Genomic DNA, 20,339 nt, shown 5'->3' with positions numbered 1-20,339 from the left:
GTACCAGTGGTAATGATGATTCAGCAAAATCAGTCCATCAAAGTTTGGAAATCTTTCAAAGTGTGGTGGTGGTGGGGGATAGTGTGGTGACGGTGGGGGTGGAATAGTGTGGTGGGGTTGGGGGTGGTGGGGTGATGATGATGTTACCTGAGTACCTCCAAGCAGCTGAGAAGGCAGGGTTATCATGTTTCTTAGGGAAGACAACTTTGGGAAGTAAAATACTTGGCAGGAACAGGCATTGTTTATTCTGGCAATAAACAGAAACTGCAATCTTCTGCTGCACCACAAAATTGACTGGTGGCAGCTTTGTTGACACTGTGGAGGTGGAGGTGGTGGGGGAGCAGTGTTTGTTTTGTTCTCTTTCTTTATCTCTCTCTTTTTTAACTCCCCCACCTCACTCTTCTCTCTTTCTCCCCTCTTCTTTCAGGTTCTTTCTTTACCTCCTTACTCTCTCTCTTTCTCTCTCTCTCTTTCTCTCTCTCTCTCTCTCCCCTCTCAGTTTCTCTCTTTACCTCCTTCTCTCTCTCCATCCCTAATTACTCCCCACTCTATGTAACTATTCTATTTTCTCCTCCTCTTCATTTCTCTTTCCAGTGTCTCTCTTTTCCCCCCTTTTCCTATGTCTCTGTCTTTTTCTACTTCTTTAGCTTTTTCTCTTTCACTTTCTAATATTTCTGAACTAAAAACATTTACACTTTCTTCCTTCCATCCTCTTACTTACCTCTTTCCCTCTCTCTCCTCTCTCTCTCTCTCTCTCTCTCCATACATACATCCGTACGTACGTATATACTCCGCTTATGCAACGGAAACCTATTTCAGCTTGTAATCTCATTGTTATCCATTGTCTGCTTCTGAATGTACCTGACAATTATTAACTTCTAATGGTTAATGTTAACCATTCAATACACCAACAGAGTGTTCCCACCCCACTCGTCTACCTCCTCCTCATAAGCATCAGATGTTTTAAAACTGACATTTTACATTGAGGTGAGCCTTAATAGCTACAGACATAGCCCCAAGGGACCGGCTTTCATCTCAGAAAGAAAGAAAAGAAAACCTAAAATTCTAGGCATGACATGTATATATGGAGAAGATTAGACAAAGAAATGTTTTTGTAATTGAGGGAGGGCAGCACCGGTGATCTTTTTGTTGAACCTCCAATATTAACAGTGGGGCAGGTTGCAGGGTACCATAATTCTGACTTGAAATATGATCTGAATATTTGCAGCAGTGGAGAAACTGGCTGAAGGTACCCAGTGTATTTACTGGACCCGGGATTAAGCATATCATCCCAAATCATGTACAAGTCATTTGATAGGCATCCACACACATCTCAATTGACCAATCATCACTCACAAGGCTGGAACAATCCGAGATCATTAAAGAAGACATCCAAAAAACTGTGATTGGGAAGAGGACTTCTGAACTGGACAGCTGTGCCTTAATTGAATTAATTAGAATTTAGTGTAAAACTTGAAGCATTGAATATAAATAGCTAATTGTCTTGAAAAGTGAGATTGTTTTATGCTGAGACCTTATTTTGCCTTAATATGAATATCATTGTTTTCTTCTATGTACCTTGTTCCTGGTTAGTACCTAGTCTAGCATCTTGTCGGGCTAGTCTCTAATCTGGTGTACATTACAGACCTATCTAGGGATCTGTAATGTACACCACTAATATCTGGTGTGTTTAAGTGAAATGATGATAGGCCTTGAGGACCAGCTACTAAACTACCAACCAACAGAGCTTCAATTTGAATCAACAAAAGACATGCTATATGAACTATATGAACTATATGAACTCTACACTAAATTCTACACACTTTAGAACACTCTTGTATATATAGAACTGCATTACACTCATACATGGTGATTAGGTATGTTGTCATCTGTGAATGTCACATGCAGTCAACTGTTGTCTTGTACAGGATATTAATAATTAACAGACATGATAGGCCAGAGGAAATTTTGTGCCCCTTTATCTATGCCTCTAGGTGGAGTGAGCCTCATTCCCATTTCCTCTTGCTTTACCATTGCTTTCCCCAGAGAAAATAAAAGACAGATGTAGTGGAAGAGATTCACAAATATAACCTAACTACTGCTTATTAAATTCTTTGATGTTTTTTTTAATATTTATTCTGATTTCCCATTGAGCTGTTTGCTGTTTGTTAGAACAGAGAAAATATTCACTGTTCTTGGGAACGGGTGAGGATTGGCAACAGGAAGGTAAAAAAAAAAAACTCTGGCTAAAGAAAAGTTCCATCTAATCCATGCAGGCACTACTACTACTACTAATAATAATAGTAATAATAATAATAATAATAATAATAGTAATAAAAATAATAATGAATGAATGTTGGTGTGTGATAGTTGGGGGTGTAACAAAACTTTCATTCTGTGCTTTGTATATTGACTTTAATCAAATGCCGGAGGTGAGTGGAAAAATTTGGTAGTAACAATGTGGAGATGGAAAAATTTGGAAGTACAAATATGCAAATTGAGATTGATTCTTGGTGGAGCTATTTTCACTTCATTTGCACTCATCATGTCTGCAAGTCCTTCTTCGGTCTACACTGAAAGACAAATTATTTGGTCATCCAGTGACTCATTGAAAATTATAAGATAATTCCCATTGACTGACTTCATTATTCTCATAAGTTATTTCAACGTAATTATATAACAATTATTTCCTCCATACAAACAAGTGAACAGGGTACCTCTACGCAATCACTCAATCTGTTAGAAATAACAGTTAAATCTCCCTCAAATTATCTTGAAAAATGGGAAGCATATTGGATAATATGGCCATGCCCAGAACATCTGATTATGGCTCTCTTTTATCAGGGCTGTTCTAAGACTGCACCATCATGTCTTTGTTATTGTGTGCGAGTTACTTCATTAGTTGTTAATGTGTTAAGAATTTGGTAAAGCAGAAACTCTATCTTTAAGCAACAGCTTATCTTTATCTTCTACCATTGTGTGTGTATGTGTGAGAGAGAGAGAGAGAGAGATAGAGAAAGTCAGATTGGCATCTGGTTGGCTGGATCCTCTGAATAATCTTGTCAGAATAAACATTCTGTATTTATGAAAGTGAGGGAATCAATTAACTGAGTGGGTGAAACTATCTCTTTTTCATTTGTTTTACTTATTGCTTTTTAATAAAAAAATATTTAAAGAAACGTCCTTTAAATACTTAACAAAAATTGATAAAAAAACAATAAAAATTCAGTCATGTATGTATGTGTGTGTGTGTGTGTGTGTGTGTATCAACATGGAAATCAGATGTTAAATGATGATGATATGTACCTGTGCCTCCCTGGATGACGTTTATATTCCATGGTTTTGCTTATGCGCAAAATGGTGATGTTTTTATTCCTTGTTAACATTATGACTGGTCACTTTATATTTTCAATGACCAGTGGAATAAAAAAATTCCCTTACTTAAAAAACTGGCAACTGAAAGGATATCTAACTATAAAACATTGTCTTTAATATAATCCAATATAAGCTATGCTAGCATTATGGAAATGAAATAAGCAAATGAATTAACATAGTTGATATGCTTAATGACTAATAACAGTCTTCGTTGTATTATTTTTAATATCACTAGTTAATAAGTGCCGTTTTTTTTCAATTTCAAATGAAATGATGTCAATTTTATCATGACTAGTTCTATTTAAGTCTAATAACATTTTTTTCTTTCACTTCATTAAAAAAAGAAAATGTCAATTTTATTTTGTCCCATCTCAGAAAGCATCAATTCACATTTATAAACTCTCCATTTATATGCATGTTTAATGTAAATCATTATTATAAATAAATAAATTAAAAAAAAAAAAACGATTGTTTATCTTTAAAAGGCAGTTTAGCAAAAGGAGGTGGTTGAAAAGCTAAAATGATTAATAAAGCAAATGTTTTTGCATATGAACAATAAACGAAGCAGAACAATAAACAAGATCTTCTTTTTAAAATATTTGATTAAAATAATCTAACTTTAGTTAATGTCTTTTCTGTATGAAATTTCTTTAAAAATCTATAAAGTGAACAACAAAAATAATTCAACATTTTGAATTTTATTGTTAAAAGAAAAAATGAAAAATAACAACAGCTATTACATCATTATTTGTTATTTTTGAAAGATATGCAACAGAAAAAACAAAACCAAAGAAAAACAATTGCACATTTAGATTTTGTTTGAGAAATATAGTTTAAAGGAGGTCAGTTGAGAACCAATATTGGAATGAATGAGCTGCAAATGTTATTGCACAGATGCATGCAGCTTCTTTAGTCTTGACTACATGCAATTAAATTCAGATTTTGAGAAATCTGATATTCACAAGAACCTCTTAACGATTTTATCTTCGTCTATCCTAATGGTTAATATTTAAAACATAAATTGTGTTATCAATTAGATAACCATTTTACAGACCAGAACTACTGGCAGCATCCTGTTAGAACAACAACAACAACAACAACAACTGCTGTTGCTGCTGCTACTACTACTACTACTACTACTACTACTATTCATATAGCTGTTTTAGCTGAAGCCAACATGCTAGCTTTCACATCACTTAACCTGGTCCAATGTTTTGGTGGAATCTCCTTCAACAAACTTCCCTATTTTTCAAGTATTAAGCCTTAACTTTTAGAGGACAGTATGTCTACAGCAAAAGACAGATGACCACAGTTGGAAGCTATCAAACTGGTCAGACTGGTCAAACATAATTCAAAGTGACTGGACTTGTGGGTTGTGAGTATTTCATTAGATGCCTCCATGTCAAGCAGAGCTAAAGAGGTTTTCTACAGTGACTATTACCTAGACACTGCCAGAAATAGCAACACCTTACAATCTCAAATAAAAAACTACACTGGACAACATAGACCACGATATACAAAAGGGCAGAATGAGTTTGCTGTATCAAGACCTGGCCAGGGTCCAAAACAGCTATTTTGACTGTAAACCCTGCTATCAATGTCTTTTGATCTTTTATTGTTCACAGTCCTCAAAAGGAGCAGCCCTTCTACTGTCCACAGCAATAGAAGGGATTTTGTAGATGCAAAGCCATGTGGATTATTTCAATGAACCTAATGTTTAGTGACTAAATTATTTATTTTCTATAGAAAAGTATTTTTTAATTTTATTTTAGATTGCAATGATAACTTCCACAAAGTCGCAGGGGCACAGTCATGGAACAAAAAAGACCAAAGAGCTTATGGGTTGTGCATCTCGTTATACGACCAACATCCGATTTATGGGAAGATGTCTGGTAAGTCTTTTTTTCCTGCATTTATTTTCTCTTTTATTTTATTTTATTTTATTTTGGATTATTTTGGTGTGAAGCTTTGTTAAATCTGGAGCCGCAAATCTGTATTTTGAACCTAGACATTAAGCCATCTGTGTGCCATAAGTCCATTTGTTCTGAGTTGACCTGGCATTAATCAACATTAAACACTCCCTGGTAAGAGATTGCTCCCTTTTTTTTAACCCTAGGTCTGTGCCTTATCCCAGTTGACCTGTTTCTCATGTTCTTGTTGATTCAGAGCCATTCTATATTCTAAGATGGTAGTAGATATGCTGGAACATCTGCCAAGTGTTTATACTTATCCTCTAAGTAGGTAAAGTAATGAGAAAATGTGAAGGTGTATGGCCTAGTGGTTAGGGTGTTGCACACATGATTGTTAGACTGTGGGTTCAGTTCCCAGACCAAGTGGCACATTGTGTCATTTCACATTTCTCTAGGGCTCTGTGGGGACCGGTTTATCAGTTTCCTCTCCGTTGTAAAAAGCGACTAAAAGAGATTGTGGTAGGATTTTAGCCCTCACCACCAACAACTACCCCAAACAAATCCATGGCCTGGAGGATTGACACCCAAGTGCTACAAAGACATCATCCACCAAAAATAGGGAATCACCAACAAATGGTGGAGGCAGTGATGTGCTGTTACAGCACATGCCCCTATACTACTACTGCTGCTGCTGCTGCTGCTGATGATGATGATGATAAAATGGGTAACTTGTAAAATTTTGTTGCCAAAAGAAAAAGGCATTTTAATGGTGAGTAGGGGTTAACTGTGGAAATATCTGCTGTGTTCACCAAAGAAGATAATCTTATTTATGAGAATTCCTACAAATTAGTGAAACACTTTTATAAATCTATAATAGAACCAAAAGCCAATCTTTAACAATAAAAGCTGGAGCTAACAGGTAACCTTCAGTAAATAAATGCTTCATGTTTATACCTGTTAAAACTTATAGCAATCTTCATATTTCTATATCTCTGGCATCCACATTTTGAGATTTACTATTTTTTTTTTCCCATACTCGTCAATATTAGTTTCACATTAAGGCGGCGAGCTGGCCAAACGTTAGCACGCCGGGCGAAATGCTTGGCAGTATTTCATCTGTCTTTACGTTCTGAGTTCAAATTCCGCCGAGGTCGACTTTGCCTTTACATCCTTTCGGGGTCGATAAATTAAGTACCAGTTACGTACTGGGGATAATCTGATCAACTGACCCCCTCACCCAAAATTTCGGGCTTTGTGTCTAGAGTAGAAAAAAATATGAGTTTCACATGAAATGTTTTATCACTTACATATTGAATTTCTGTATATCAAATTCCATTTTTAATTTATGTGTCAGTTTATCAACCATTCTATTATCTTCTTTACCAATATTCATTGCATTATCACTTTTATTTGAATTATAATTCGCGTTTACCCACATCATCACTTAATTTGTATTAAACATTTTTTTCCTTTGTCTTTGAACTTTCATTTTAAAATATATGTAATTACCTCCCTTGTAATATCTTTCAGGTGACCCAATTGCCGATGCTTTTGCAATTTGTTGCCGAAAAAATAATGCCATAATGCTCATCGCCGACGGTGTAAATTGGGGTGAGAAGTCTCGACTGGCTGCCCGCTGTGCCCTATATGGCAGCATGGAGTATATTAATCGTAAGCTGTTTCAAGAGAAAACCCAGCCAGCTAGTACACAGGTATGGTGTTTATGAGTGACGCAAATGTAAGAAGTTACACTTTGCCTACAAAGTCTGCAAGTCCAGCTGGTAAAATCTTTTACATTAGATGCATTAAGCAGGCACCCAATACCTTAATCTTATTAATATAAGGGTTTTTTTCCCTGGGTAGCCATAAGCTTATTAGGAATGTAATTTCTGCCAGTTATAGGGCAGTATATACAATGTGTGATATAAAATGACTTTTGCCATTCGATCTGCAAAATATGAAAACCAGATTACTTTATGGTTGTATGAGTTATTACTTTTGACATGGTTCCTAAGGTTGGATGCTTCTCCTAGCACCGACCATTTTACAGCTTAGACCAGGTGTCTTTTATCGTTCAACTGGCACTAAAGCGGTTGTCTTGGATTAAACTAAAGAGTTATAAGAGAGAGCGAGTCAAAGTTTAAATGATGCTGGTGCCATATGTAAAGCACCCAGTTTATTCTGTAAAGTGGTTGGTGTTAGGAAGGGCATCCAACTGTAAAAACCCTGCCAAAGCAGATAATAGAGCTTATTGCTGTCCCCAGGTTTACCAGCTCCTCTCAAATCATCCAACCCATGCCAGCATGGAAGAGAGACGTTAAATGATGATGGTGATGATTTTTATATAACTATTAATTTCTAGTTTTTCTTTTTTGATTCTTGCCTTATATAATATTATTAATATACATTTCAATACTTTGTACTAATGAAACTCGATGTCAAAACAGTTATGCCTATAAATGTTCTCTTCTACTCTAGGCACAAGGCTCGAAATTTTGGGGGAGGGGGGCAGTCAAATAGATCAACCCCAGTACGCAACTGGTACTTAATTTATCAACCCCGAAAGGATGAAAGGCAAAGTTGACCTCGGCGGAATTTAATGTCTATAAATATTAAAAGAGTGAATTGGGTTTGATCTGGCTGCTATTTTTACCAGGTTGAGTAACTACATAGAGGCTCCCGTGTTGGCTTGAAGCCTAAATATTCATTTGGCATGAGTTTGGGCCACCAAGAAGCATTCAGTTGGTAATTCTCTCTCAAGACAATTCAAGACTTTTAAGTTCCAGGTCAGTCATGTAGTTTAATTGTAGGAAATATCCACCAGAATCGAACCGTGGAGTGGTAGTCTGACGGCAGATAATAACAGTTTCTCTAATGCTATTCGGATTTTTACTGTTGATCTAGAGATTTAGTCTGTCAACAGTTATTTCCCCTTTCGGAAACTTGTCATTTCATAAATTCCTCTTAATTTTTAGAAAACAGAGGAAAAATAAACTATTTTCAAGATCGAGTTAGAATTAAATTTGGTCATATTTTTCATTTCAAAGAATCGGTAAGGCTGAAGAAGAAATGTTGCTGGTTCTATTATAAGAACATTTATTTAGCCCTGCTCTTAGGTATAATTTTTCAGTTGTAATTCTTAGGAAGAACAGGTTTAGCAAGTAAAAGATCATAATTTCAGGTCTCCTTACTTTTGATTAGATTCCCAAATGCCATTCTGTCTGAAATTGTTAATATCTGTGTCAATATCAGAAGGTTGTTTAATTTTTCTCATATAATTATTGACAAATATTTAAACCTAATATTATAATATTTACAGATCTGCAAAACAAGACTTCTGGCTGTTCCAAAGCTAAATCTGTCAAAATCAGGTTGAAATTGCAATGTCATATTTATATGTCCTTTACGTAGATTTTTACTGCAAATTAGTTTTTTATTAATCCAAATTCTGTATGCTGAGTTACGTAATTTTTCTTGTACAAATATTCTACATTAAAAATTATTCGGAATTGTTTCAATGTTTTTAAAAGCCCTGACTTCTGGGCTTCTCAAATTTTATTTATATATTTAAAATGTTAATCATTTTTTATTTTATATTTCTTAATTTTTTAATCCTAGAATATCTGATATTATTTACTCTTGGTATGTCTTTGTAGGAAGCATTGGAAATATTACGTACATCTATGGATGCTGCTCACAGAACCATCTTAAAGAAAGAAGGGGGCTTAACGACATTATGTGTTTGCCTCATTTGTCCAGTCTACAATTCTGCTGATTTTGCTGTATGTTGTGTTAATGTTGGAGACAGTTTTGCCTACGTTTTCAGCAAAAACAATGGAATTAGAGAAATAACAGTTGGTTCTCATGATGTAGCGTCTGAACGTGATATCCGTGATGCTGGGGGAGCAATTGGTCCTGTCGATGGAGAAAACCCTGAATTACAAAATCTCACCTGCTCTTTGACTTTTGTGAATAAAGGTGATGTGGTTTTCCTCACAACTGATGGGATATCAGACAACTTTGATCCTGTTGTCACCAAAGTTGCAATTCCACGGAAGAATACCGATAACAACTCTAATGATGCTTTGCCAACGACCCCTGACACTTTTGAAGACAAACCTATGATGGAACCACAAGAACGACATATCTATGCACTAAAAGAAATGGAACGGATAATTCATGAACATGAACTATTAACTGAAGAGACATGTTCTGCTCAGGAACTCTGTGGGGCCCTTGTGCAGCATGTATTAACTTTGACTGATTCCAAAAGAAAAATTCTTGAAAATCCAGAGTTATATAGAAAGAAAAAAATGACTTCAAAGGAGCGTAAGCGTAGAGACTCACAAATTGTTGAACAGATGTCTAAAGCTCCTGGCAAACTTGATCATGCTTCAATTGTTGCCTATGAAGTGGGCATTTGTGGTGAAGATGAGGAGGAAGAGGAAATTGAGCTCATTAAGGAGAGCAATTCCGTTAAGGTCAGTACTCCAAACATTGACTGTTCCGAATCTTCATCATCTTCCAATCATGAGAAAGATCTTTTTCATCCAAACTCCATTTCCATCCCAGTTTTTAAAAAATCTAACCCTAAAAAATTCTTCTCCAAACTTCGCAATTCTGCTGCCACTCCCACATCCCCTATTTCCCCACTCACATTTTCATTGCCGTTTCTTCATAAGAAAAACTCTTCCAAACATTTTCACTCTGTAGAGGAATCTGAAGCCAATACACCAGTCTCTCCTACTTCTCCAAATCTACCGTACCCCAACAACCAGCCTTTCTACTATCAAACGTTTTCTTATGAATCAGCCGTATGATCTAACAAGCCTTTTTAATCCCTCTTAATTTCTGCTGCTGCTGCTGCTGCTGTTGTTCTTTACTTCTTCATCTTTTCTTTAACTGCAACTTTAACTTTATTAACTGCTAGACTATTTGGTTGGGAGAAGCAAAGCTTACATGTGCAGTAAGGGAATGCAGTGTGTATTTGTTTACTTGTACTATGTACATAATCACGGATAAGATATATAAACAGGAGTGTGCATGTGTGTTTTGTTTATTTTCCAAAAGAAATTGATCCAAACTAAAGTGAAATAATGCCCTTTTTGATTTGAGAAGGAAAATAAAATGAAATAACAATATAAACAAAACCAAACAGCAACAACAAAATTCTTTAAACTATTCTTGCCAAATTTATGTTTGACTGTTTCTAGCCATAAGATAAAGGTAAGTTTTGACATATGTTTGTCATCTGGAGTTGAATTTAGCATAAAACAATAATACGCATACACTGAAATCATTTTCATGTTTACCTCTCTGCAGTCCTACTTTTAAATTTCAAATTATTTTTCATTTGAAATTAATAGAACTGTATTTCTTATAAGAAGTACATTTTAAACATTTTAAAGTGATTTTAATTTAAAAAAGAAACTAAATATTTTAGTTCTAAACTAACCTGAGCTTAAAAAAAAACAAAAAAACAAAACAAAAATACTATAAATATGAGTTTAATTGCTTTGTTAGCAAATCCTAAGTCCTGAGCAGCTAATAATATTCCACTTTCATCTAAAGTAAACTTATAGAGAACCACATTCCAATGTTGTTGTTGTGTCTATAAACTTTCTGAATATCTTGTGCCAACTTGTCTCATTGACAACAGAATTTTAAGTTTTATGAAAACCTGGTCGTCATTACAACAGTTCATGTTTAGACTGGAAAATGTCTAAGTCTTTGATAGTAAGAACAGTTCTGCATAATATTACACAATCCTTCTGGGGATTGTCAAAAAATTAAAAGCAGTAGAACAATGAGAGTGTGTTCAGTTAAATTTATTTAAATGAATTGCAATTTTATGCAATTGTCTATCTCCCCCACTCCCCCACCTATTTTCTGCTTTTCTTCTTTAAATCAAAATTTCCTTAATTTTGTTCTTTGTACTTTCATCTTTATAAGTTCCTTCTTTTATAATTTTCTTTTGCCTGCTTCAAAGTTCTGAAAACTTGCCTGACTTTTATATGACTGTACTGGAGCTTTTTTAACTGTTTGCTACTAAAAATTCTAAAAAGATCAAAAAATTAAAAAGAACAAAAGTTACCTAATAAAATATTAAAGAATATATTTATTTACTTTCTTTTGCATTGTCTTTTTCTTAATTTTTGTTTTTTTTTTCTTTTTATTTCTGTTTAGCTTCTCTAATTTATTTGGTTTTATCTTCTGCTTTCTATTTTCCTTCTTTTAGAGCTTGCAAAGAATGCATTTACATTCCTTTGTCATAAATTATTTCTACTCACTTTATAGTAGATACTCAATGGAAATACTACACGCAACACATTATAAACCCTACTTTAAAGAAGCTACAATAGAGATACAACACTTTGATATAACATATTCTATTCATTAACTAATACTTATACACTGTCTGAAATAAATAATATCACATTGTATGTATTAACCAACACTACACCGTATGTACTAAAACCACACTGCATCTACAATGAAACCTTGGTTTACGGATTTAATTAATTCCTGAAGGTCATTTGTTACCTGAAATGTTCGTAAACTGAAACTGTTTTCCCTAAAGCAGATTTAAGAAAAGGCACTACAAATTCAAGTTGTGATGTGTATTGAGCAAAAGCCAAATGGTAGCTGACACTTTGTCCTGTAAGCTTACGGTCAACTATTATTTCCAGCTGAGACAATGGTTGTCACTCAAGATGTTTTATGCTTGAAAAATTGTTCATAAACTGCTTTGTTTTTAATGAGACATTCGTAAATCGAGGTTGCACTGTATTAACTAAAACCCATCTATGTTCTGTTGCCACACAGTGTGCACTGTCACCAAGCTGTGTAGACTAACATTAATTGCATGCATTAAACAAATACTGTACTGATGTACTGAACAATCTCATTATTCGGTCATCTTTCAGGTGTGGTCATCTTTCAGGTGTGGTCATCTTGTCCTTACTGTGGCCATATTTTCCTGAAATTTAGGATTTCTCACATGTTCTCTCCATTTTAAAAATGTTAGAAAGGTTTGGTTGTTACTTTGATAATATTGAGTGTTTTTGGTCGAATCATTCTGTCTTTGGTGTTTGAGTTGTGAGACTTTTGCATCAAGACAGTTGCTGCAGCAGTTGTACTACCTGCTCTATGTTTGGTGGTGGTTACCAACAACCATTCGTAGAATCAAAAAGAATCAAAACCAAACACAATAAAAGCAAGTATAACTTGTTGACCTCTGTTGTGACCCCTGGCATTATTTTGAACAGAATTGTTAATACATGTTGCCTGCTCAGTCAATGACTAAATACTATGGGATAGATGAGCCAGTGGACATCAGAATGAGTTTTGCCAGTCTGATATGATGAATCAATGGCTTTCATGCAACCATCATGTCATGTATTGTTCATTTGTTCATTCATTTATGTCTGTTTCCTTTTTTTTTTTTTTTCTGTATGCTGGCATGGGTTTGATGAATATTTAGTTGAGCCAGCACATTTTACAGCTGCAGGCTCTTCCAATTATACAAGTAATGGAGTTTGTATTCCTATACTTCAAAAGTTGAGCGCTACAAGATGTAATGATGTTCTTGAGGAATACTTTGCCCAGGGAATCTCATGTAAGAATTAGAAACGACAACTTTCAACACACACACACACACACACACACACACACACACACACAAATGCTAACCAATGCTTTTAGAGTGAATTTGGAAGCTTAAAACTATACAAGGCCTATCATGTGGTGTTTTTATGTGTGAGTGCTTACATTCTACAATCTCGTTAGAAATTTCTGAGCTCTAGACGGTATTCCTTGTCAACAAATCATTTAGTCGTTCTGGTCTTTCAAAGACATGTGCAATAAAAAGTGCCTTACTTGGAAAACGGGTATGGATAAGTGGCTGGGAGGGCATTTGACTGTAAAGCAATGCCTCAACAATGTAAATCTGTCAAACCCATGCTAGCATGAGTATGGGGGAGAAGCAGACATAAAAATGGATGTCCAAATGACCGAGTGACAAACCTTATCCTAAACTGGAGCCCAGTTCAAGTATTGTAAATCTTAACTGCTGCACTTGATGGTTCCCAAAGATTTGGTTTGTCACCATTGCAACATGTTTGCTTCAATAGGGTTGAATGGTCAGACCCAAGAATAACAACAACAATCTGTGAGCCAACAAGAGAGCTTCCACATGGTTACTTGATGGTCTACATGTATTCATACTATCTCAAAAAAAACAAACAAACAAAAACTACATATTAAGACAGTACAGTTCTAGATATGCAAAACTAACAGGATGGTCACAACTAGAATGTCTTTGATTACCTTGAAGAGGCTTGGGGTTTAGCCAGTAGTCTAGATCATACTTTAATCCCTCTCTCCTGCCACCATTACATACACAAATATACACCATATAATTACTTCTCCCTGATTTAAAACCTTTATCTTAACCCTTCATTCTGCATTGAATCTTTGCTGTTTACTAATTAACTTTCTCTGCTTTGTTAATTACAGATCCAACAGCAATTACTAATTTGAAATGGAAATTTTTTTTTTTTTTTTTTGCTTATTTAACAACTTGCTATATTGTTACAGCTTCTTCCCTTAGTGTTTTTTTCATTTTTTTTTTTCTCTTTTTTGTCCCCTTTTCTTGGTGACATAGGTTAAAGAGGTCCGCGAAATCACCTTTCTGCCTTTTAATTCTTCTGTGAGTTTATGCTTCCTTGGATCCAACAAAATAATTTCATGTTGTACTCCCTCTTTTTTTCACATTTCAGTTGTCATTAACTCCCCTTCTGTCTCACTCCTTTTCTGTTGTTTGTAACCCCATTTCTTACTCGACACTACAAGGTCACCCTCAACATTCCAGCAATATTAAACTCGTGGCTTCTTTCACTTATCCTCACCTTTTTCTTCACCATTCATCACTAATCTTAATATCACTCAACATTGAACCTAATCACCCTAATCAATGTTTCCCATCCTCCTTTGCCTGCACAGCACCATCCGTTCCTCCGCTCTTTTTATCGTTGTCATCATCAAAATTGTTTTTATATTTGTTTTTTTTTTTCTTTCTTAGAGGCATGAATTGTGTGTGTGTGTTTGAGACAATGCTTTATGAGTGGATTCCCTTTCTGAAGCCACTTCTTTTAATTGCCACTTTACAACAAGCAGGAATATGGTGGACTTATTCAAAAAAAAAAAAACAGAAAAGACACTTTATATTTATTTTGTCACAATTTGTAAACAATTCCTTCATTGGTTACAGGTCTCCAATGATGACAAGGGAGTGCCTTTAACCCACTGTAGAGTCAATATCTCAAGGGGCTTCATTCATTAAACACCATTTGAAAGTTTTCTGAACTAGTAACCTCCAGTATACATCAGTAAATTTCATACACACACACACACATTCTTTTACTTTGGTTGAAGAATCCAACCCAGGACTTATTCTTTGTAAGCCTAGTACTTATTCTATCGATCTTTATGCCAAACTGCTAAGTTACAGGGACGTAAACACACCAACATCAGTTGTCATGCGATGGTTGAGACACACACACACACACACACACACACACATATATATATATATATACAACGGGCTTCTTTCAGTTTCCATCTACCAAATCCACTCACAAGGCTTTGGTTGGCCTGAGGCTATAGTAAAAGGCACTTACCCAAAATGCCATGCAATGAGATTGAACTCGGAACTATGTGGTTGGGAAGCAAGCTTCTTTGCCACACAACCATACCCTTACGGTTGTATGTGTAACATTATGTTATCTTTATTTTATATCACAATTTGTGAAAGACAACATTGTTTAAAGGTTTCCAATGATCCAATCACTCATTTATTGTATTTCTAATGGCAAGCAATGATGATTTGTGTGTGTGTGTGTGTGTGTGTATGATTGGCTTAGCAATGGTGTCTCTCTGCCATATTTCATTACAAAATATTGATTAACCCAAGACTATAGCAGACATTTACTCAAAGTGTTATGCAGTGGGAATGAACCCAGAATGATGTAATTTTGAAGTGAACTTCTTAATGACACAACTCTAATTCTTCCAGTTACCATGCGTTACAAATCCTTCTTAGTCTATCTTAAACCATCAAACTTTTTAACGATATGCATTAAAATCTCACTGTGTGCAGTAATTAACACCACGCTGTGTGCAGTAATTAACACCACGCTGTGTGCAGTAATTAACACACGTTGTATGCAGTAATTAACACCACGCTGTGTGCAGTATTTAACACCACACTGTGCAATGACTAATAATATATTTTGTATAGTAACTACATCATGCCGCATCATGCAGTTGATTGTGTGGTCTTTATCTGTAATACTTTGGTAGATTATTATCCACCATATTTACTGCTGAGGATTCACAAACCACACATTTGTTGGAACACAATGTTGTCCTCTTCACGTTGTTTTCCAAACTTGTTTTTTATTGTTGAGGTATTCAGTGTCGTCTGTCAGAAAGTGTTGGGCCATCATCAAAAAAAAGGATTTGTTACCACTGGACTACATTTCTTACTTTTACACATTGATGGCACACTTTTTACCTTTCCTTCCAATATGTCTTTGGATAGCTTCTTTTATCTGCCTTGTGTGTGCCTGCCTTCATTCAACTGAGAATAAAGCAGTTGTTTGGGCAACCATTGTTCTGCTTTCTCTTGACATGGCCAACTGAATGAAATAATGGTTTCAAAATAAGAGACGTCAATTGTTCAAACATCTCTTCTATGTTGAAGCTGCATGCTTTTTCTCAGACATTTCATTGAAATGCTACCTATGATTCGTCCAGGGTTCAGAGTGAGTTTAATCATAAACCTGGAGCCTGGTACACAATAAGTTTGGTAATCTGTCTTCTATGAGGATCTTTATAAACCCATTTTCTTCTTGGGTAAACAAAGTTTACATTTTGTTCAGTGTCGCATTTCCTTTTCTATATCTGTGTTTTGTGACTTGGGTACTGGAAGTGTTCTACATTTCCCGCTATCTGTTCATGTGCCTGAATGGTTGGGTTTGGTGATTGCTGGTACAAGACCTTTGTTTCACTTGTGTTGCGGGGTCAGGCCAATGTTTTTATATATTAGGTTGTCAAGAAAGTTCTTTTGTATGATGTTGCAGTGATTGGTTGTTTTCAGTAAGTTGTTCTGTTATAAGTTTTTTATATCATTTTTAAATCTATGTTGAACTTTTGGTATCATGCCTGACAGTCAGTTTCTAAAGACTCCTGACAACACTTAACCATTCCAGTCTTCAAAGTCCATCCTGTGTTTTCAGAACAATATTCTAAGCTGATGGATGACAGTTCCTCATTTATGGCATAGCACAAGTTTCTCTGCTTTTGTTGGGTCTTTAAGAGATTCAGGGCTAATGCAGTTTCACACCTCTCCTTGAAAAATGCATTTAAAAAAAAAATTTTTTTGGGATTCCTATGTTTTAGATGTTGGAGATTACGAATATGCAAAAAAAAAAAATTCTTTTCACTTTAAGATTTTCGTCTGTATTTAATTTCGATTTGCATATGTTCGTCAATTTGCTACAATCTCTTTAATGTAAACAAAATCAAAAATTTTAATTGTGGGGGGGTTAAAAAAATTTTTTTTGGTTATTCACAATCTCCAACATCTAAACCAAAAAAATTTTTTAATTTTAAATACATTTTTCAAGGAGAGGTGCGAAACTGCATTAGCCCCAGGGATTCAGTGTTAATTTTCTGCTGGTCTTGTTACTCTTTTGTTGTTATTATTTTGGAGTGAGTAGAATTGTCATGTTAATTTATTGTAATGATGGTTTGTCCAGCAATTGTCAGTTCTTCTCATTACACATTAGGTGTATGATCACAAGTCTTATGATGAGCCCAAGTCAATCACATCTTAGTGTTTTGATTGTACAAGTTGTTAGGAATCCTTGTATCAATTTTCTTGTTAAAACAGTTGGAGATGTTGTCTTTCTTGCATTTATTTGCGAGCAGGATACTATTTGAATTTCTTTCATGTTATTCTTTCCAATTGTGCCACTCCAACATTTATTTTTTTCAACTTTGGCACTGATTCTGCTTTGTTTTGGAATGCTGTAAAAGACACTAAACATAAAATTCCTCATTTTCTTTTATGTTAGCATCCTGTGTGGACACACATGCACTGATGAATGTTAGTCTGTAAGCTAGCTTTAAGTGGAGAGCCATCAACGTTGCAATGATGTTAGTAATTAGTTCACGTAGCTTACCAACCAGGCCACTAGATATTGCAAAGCAACTGCCATGCTTCTTCAGCTGTTCTTCATCAGCTAATCTGATCTCATTAAGAGCAGTTGTGTCAGTATTGCAGTGTGTCAATTCCCTACAGATGGTTACTGTCCAGTGTTTCAGTTGAAAGCTGTTTGGTTCATCATTGAGTCCCAGTGTTCCAAGATCCAAATTCAGTTATATACTGTTTCTTTCATCTATGAAAATGTGACTCCTTCGGATGTGGAGATCCAGTTGGGGAAACTGAACCAGATTATGGTTCAGCTACCTGTATTAATCTTCTTCTAATGCAAGTTCAGTAGAACAGATCTTTGCATAGAATGACCCTTTACCCTGGTCACTGCTGAAAACACTTTTGTCTCTGACCAAATGGCTGATGAGTATCACATGACTCCCTAATCTGTGCAATTTCATGACCAGGAGATCCCAAATGTAACAGTTCTACTCTGTTGCCACCAGAAAATCACCAAAGGACTTTAGGGACAAAAGAAATCTGGGGTTATCCTTGCATGTTTGATATGGAGAAGCTATTTCATGTCCGTTTCCTTATGATTCTGGCAATAAAATACCTCAGTCCGATTGAAATCGATTTAAGATAATTTTGGGGTAGCAAACCTTTGCAACATCAACAGTTGGAGGTATAAAATGACCGACTTCTTTGTCCAGACATAAGTAGTATGAGATTGTGCTACCTCAAATCTCCAGATGGAATGAGTGACTAATGTTTCTTTCATTGGTCAACACTAATGTGATGTTGGTCACTGTATGCAGTAGAGTACAAAGACTAATACCATGCTAAGTACAGTGACCAGCATGACACTGTGTACAATGGCCAACACTACACTCAACAGTCAATACCAAACTGCGTACAGTAAGCAATATGAGAGACAGTGTCCATCACTACACTGAGTTTAACGACCATTGCTAAACTATGTCTGGTGCACATTGTAAACTGTACAGTTATCAGCATTACACTGTGTACAATGACCAGTACTACATTGTTCAGTGATCAACACTACTGTACAGTGACCAGCACTAGTATAATGTCCACTATAAACTGGACAATAATTAACACTACATGGAGTTATTCAACCTTCAAGAAAGAGTAGCCAAATCTCTCTCTAACCCTGTACTATTACCTTGTGAAAAGGACACTTTAGACATTATTGTACTTTCATGTTAGACTTTAGTCAAGACTGGAAGCTACCAGCAGTTTCAGGTCAATTGAATCAGATTATTTTAATTGTAACAGAAGTACAAAAATTGCAAGATTAGCAATTGGACTACAAACTAAATAGTACTGATTTAAATCTTACAGCATTTTTTTTTTTCTTCGTTATTATATCTGAGACTAGGCAGATGTCACTGCTTGTCTCTCTCGCTGAAGAAGGCTTGCATGCAACATGAACTTATCACAAGTTTTCATCAGATTCCGATGTGGACATTTTCTTTTCTATTCCGGCAAAAAGTAAACAGGATCCCCAATTCCTCCTAAATAAAATTGTAACCAATAACATTTTAAGCCCTATTACCATTGCCAAATCTTTGTCTGCAATTGCAACTGCCATTAAAAAACAATGTAATCCTATTCTATTTTTGGTACACAAACCTTAAAAACCTGTTCCACAATCTTCACCTGTTCTTCAGCAATCAAGTGTCACAGTTTATATATTGTCAAACACATTCACTGTCATTCTTTCCATTGCAACATCCTTTTGCTAGTTTTCCTTCCAATAATAATACAAAGATGGTATTTCACCAAGTTTGAAAAAAAAACAAAAAAAAATGTAAGCTATGTGAAAGTCTATTTTAAGTTTCCTTTCAGCATCTTTTTTGTCAGCTTCATAGTCTTTGGGGGATGGTAGTAGCATCATTGAACAGATTGGCTTGTTTTTGTATCAGTGGGTAACACAATTTGCTAAAAGGCAGGCCTCTCCCGCAAAAGTTAATCTCACTTTTACAAACCAATCGAATGTTCTGCTTCATTCTGCCGTTATTTGCAGCAATCAGTTTTTTGTACTCTTCAGTTCCTCTTTCTGATTGAGTGGATTGTGCTTTGTGTGTGCATGAAATTCATTGGTTATAGACACAACTCAGTGCTGTGAAAGGACTTATCAACCATAAGTATAAGCATTTTGTTGAATGGTTAAAAAATTTGCTTTGCATTCATGTGTTTCAAAGTCGAATGCAATTGTATGACCCATTCTTGTCTCCTGCCATAGATGCACAAAGTGCATTGTGATCAGCAGTGTATAACAACATCCAACAGTCTGGTTGATACAGTGATGTGTGTATGCATGTGCACACACGTGCACATGTTTCAGTGACCTTTATCATCTGTTATAGACAGCTTGAATATCTGTAGCATGAAAGTTCCTTTCCAAATCACAGACCAGAACAACATTTCTCAGAAAGACTAGAACTGTCAACAATGCAATTCTTCCCTCTCCCTGCTCGTGATGTTGTTGTAGAAGAGGATGTGAGGCCAATGCAGCCTGGCCCTTTGTGTTGCATTGAGGCATTTCCATCAGAATGCAAGGAACTGGAACGGCTATTGTAAGGCATCTGGTCTGATGTTCTGACAGATCTGCCAGTCCTTGGAATGGTAATTTGATGGCAAAAGGATACAAGGCAAAATTTGATACTAGGATTTGAACTCAGTGTTGAGATTCAAAACAAATACCAGAAGTATTTTATTTGAATTTCTAAGGATTTGCCCAAATTGCTATCTCTCTCTTTCTCTCTCTCTCTCTCTCTCTCTCTCTCTCTCTCTCTCTCTCTCTCTCT

At 35.6% G+C, this 20,339-nt stretch overlaps 1 protein-coding gene across 7 annotated transcripts in view; it reads left to right on the top strand.

Moving 5' to 3' along the window:
* The window catches only part of LOC106872491 (PP2C-like domain-containing protein CG9801), a 107,074-nt gene that overhangs the window by 75,492 nt on the left and 11,243 nt on the right, over nucleotides 1-20,339 (top strand). For 5 of the 7 annotated variants that reach the window (XM_052974000.1, XM_014919506.2, XM_052973997.1 and 2 more), the window contains 4 exons: nucleotides 5,148-5,267; nucleotides 6,816-6,997; nucleotides 8,942-9,766; nucleotides 13,951-13,995. In XM_052974000.1, the coding sequence (XP_052829960.1) occupies nucleotides 5,148-5,267; nucleotides 6,816-6,997; nucleotides 8,942-9,766; nucleotides 13,951-13,995 (1,172 nt within the window). The remainder of the gene's footprint in view (nucleotides 1-5,147; nucleotides 5,268-6,815; nucleotides 6,998-8,941; nucleotides 9,767-13,950; nucleotides 13,996-20,339) is intronic. The other 2 variants (XM_052974001.1, XM_052974002.1) reach the window with 1 other exon arrangement.

Source organism: Octopus bimaculoides, chromosome 17 (assembly GCF_001194135.2).
Source record: "Octopus bimaculoides isolate UCB-OBI-ISO-001 chromosome 17, ASM119413v2, whole genome shotgun sequence".
NCBI lineage: Eukaryota > Metazoa > Mollusca > Cephalopoda > Octopoda > Octopodidae > Octopus > Octopus bimaculoides.
The sequence above is the reverse complement of the archived record's forward strand: the minus strand, read 5'-3'. Positions and strand labels throughout refer to the sequence as shown.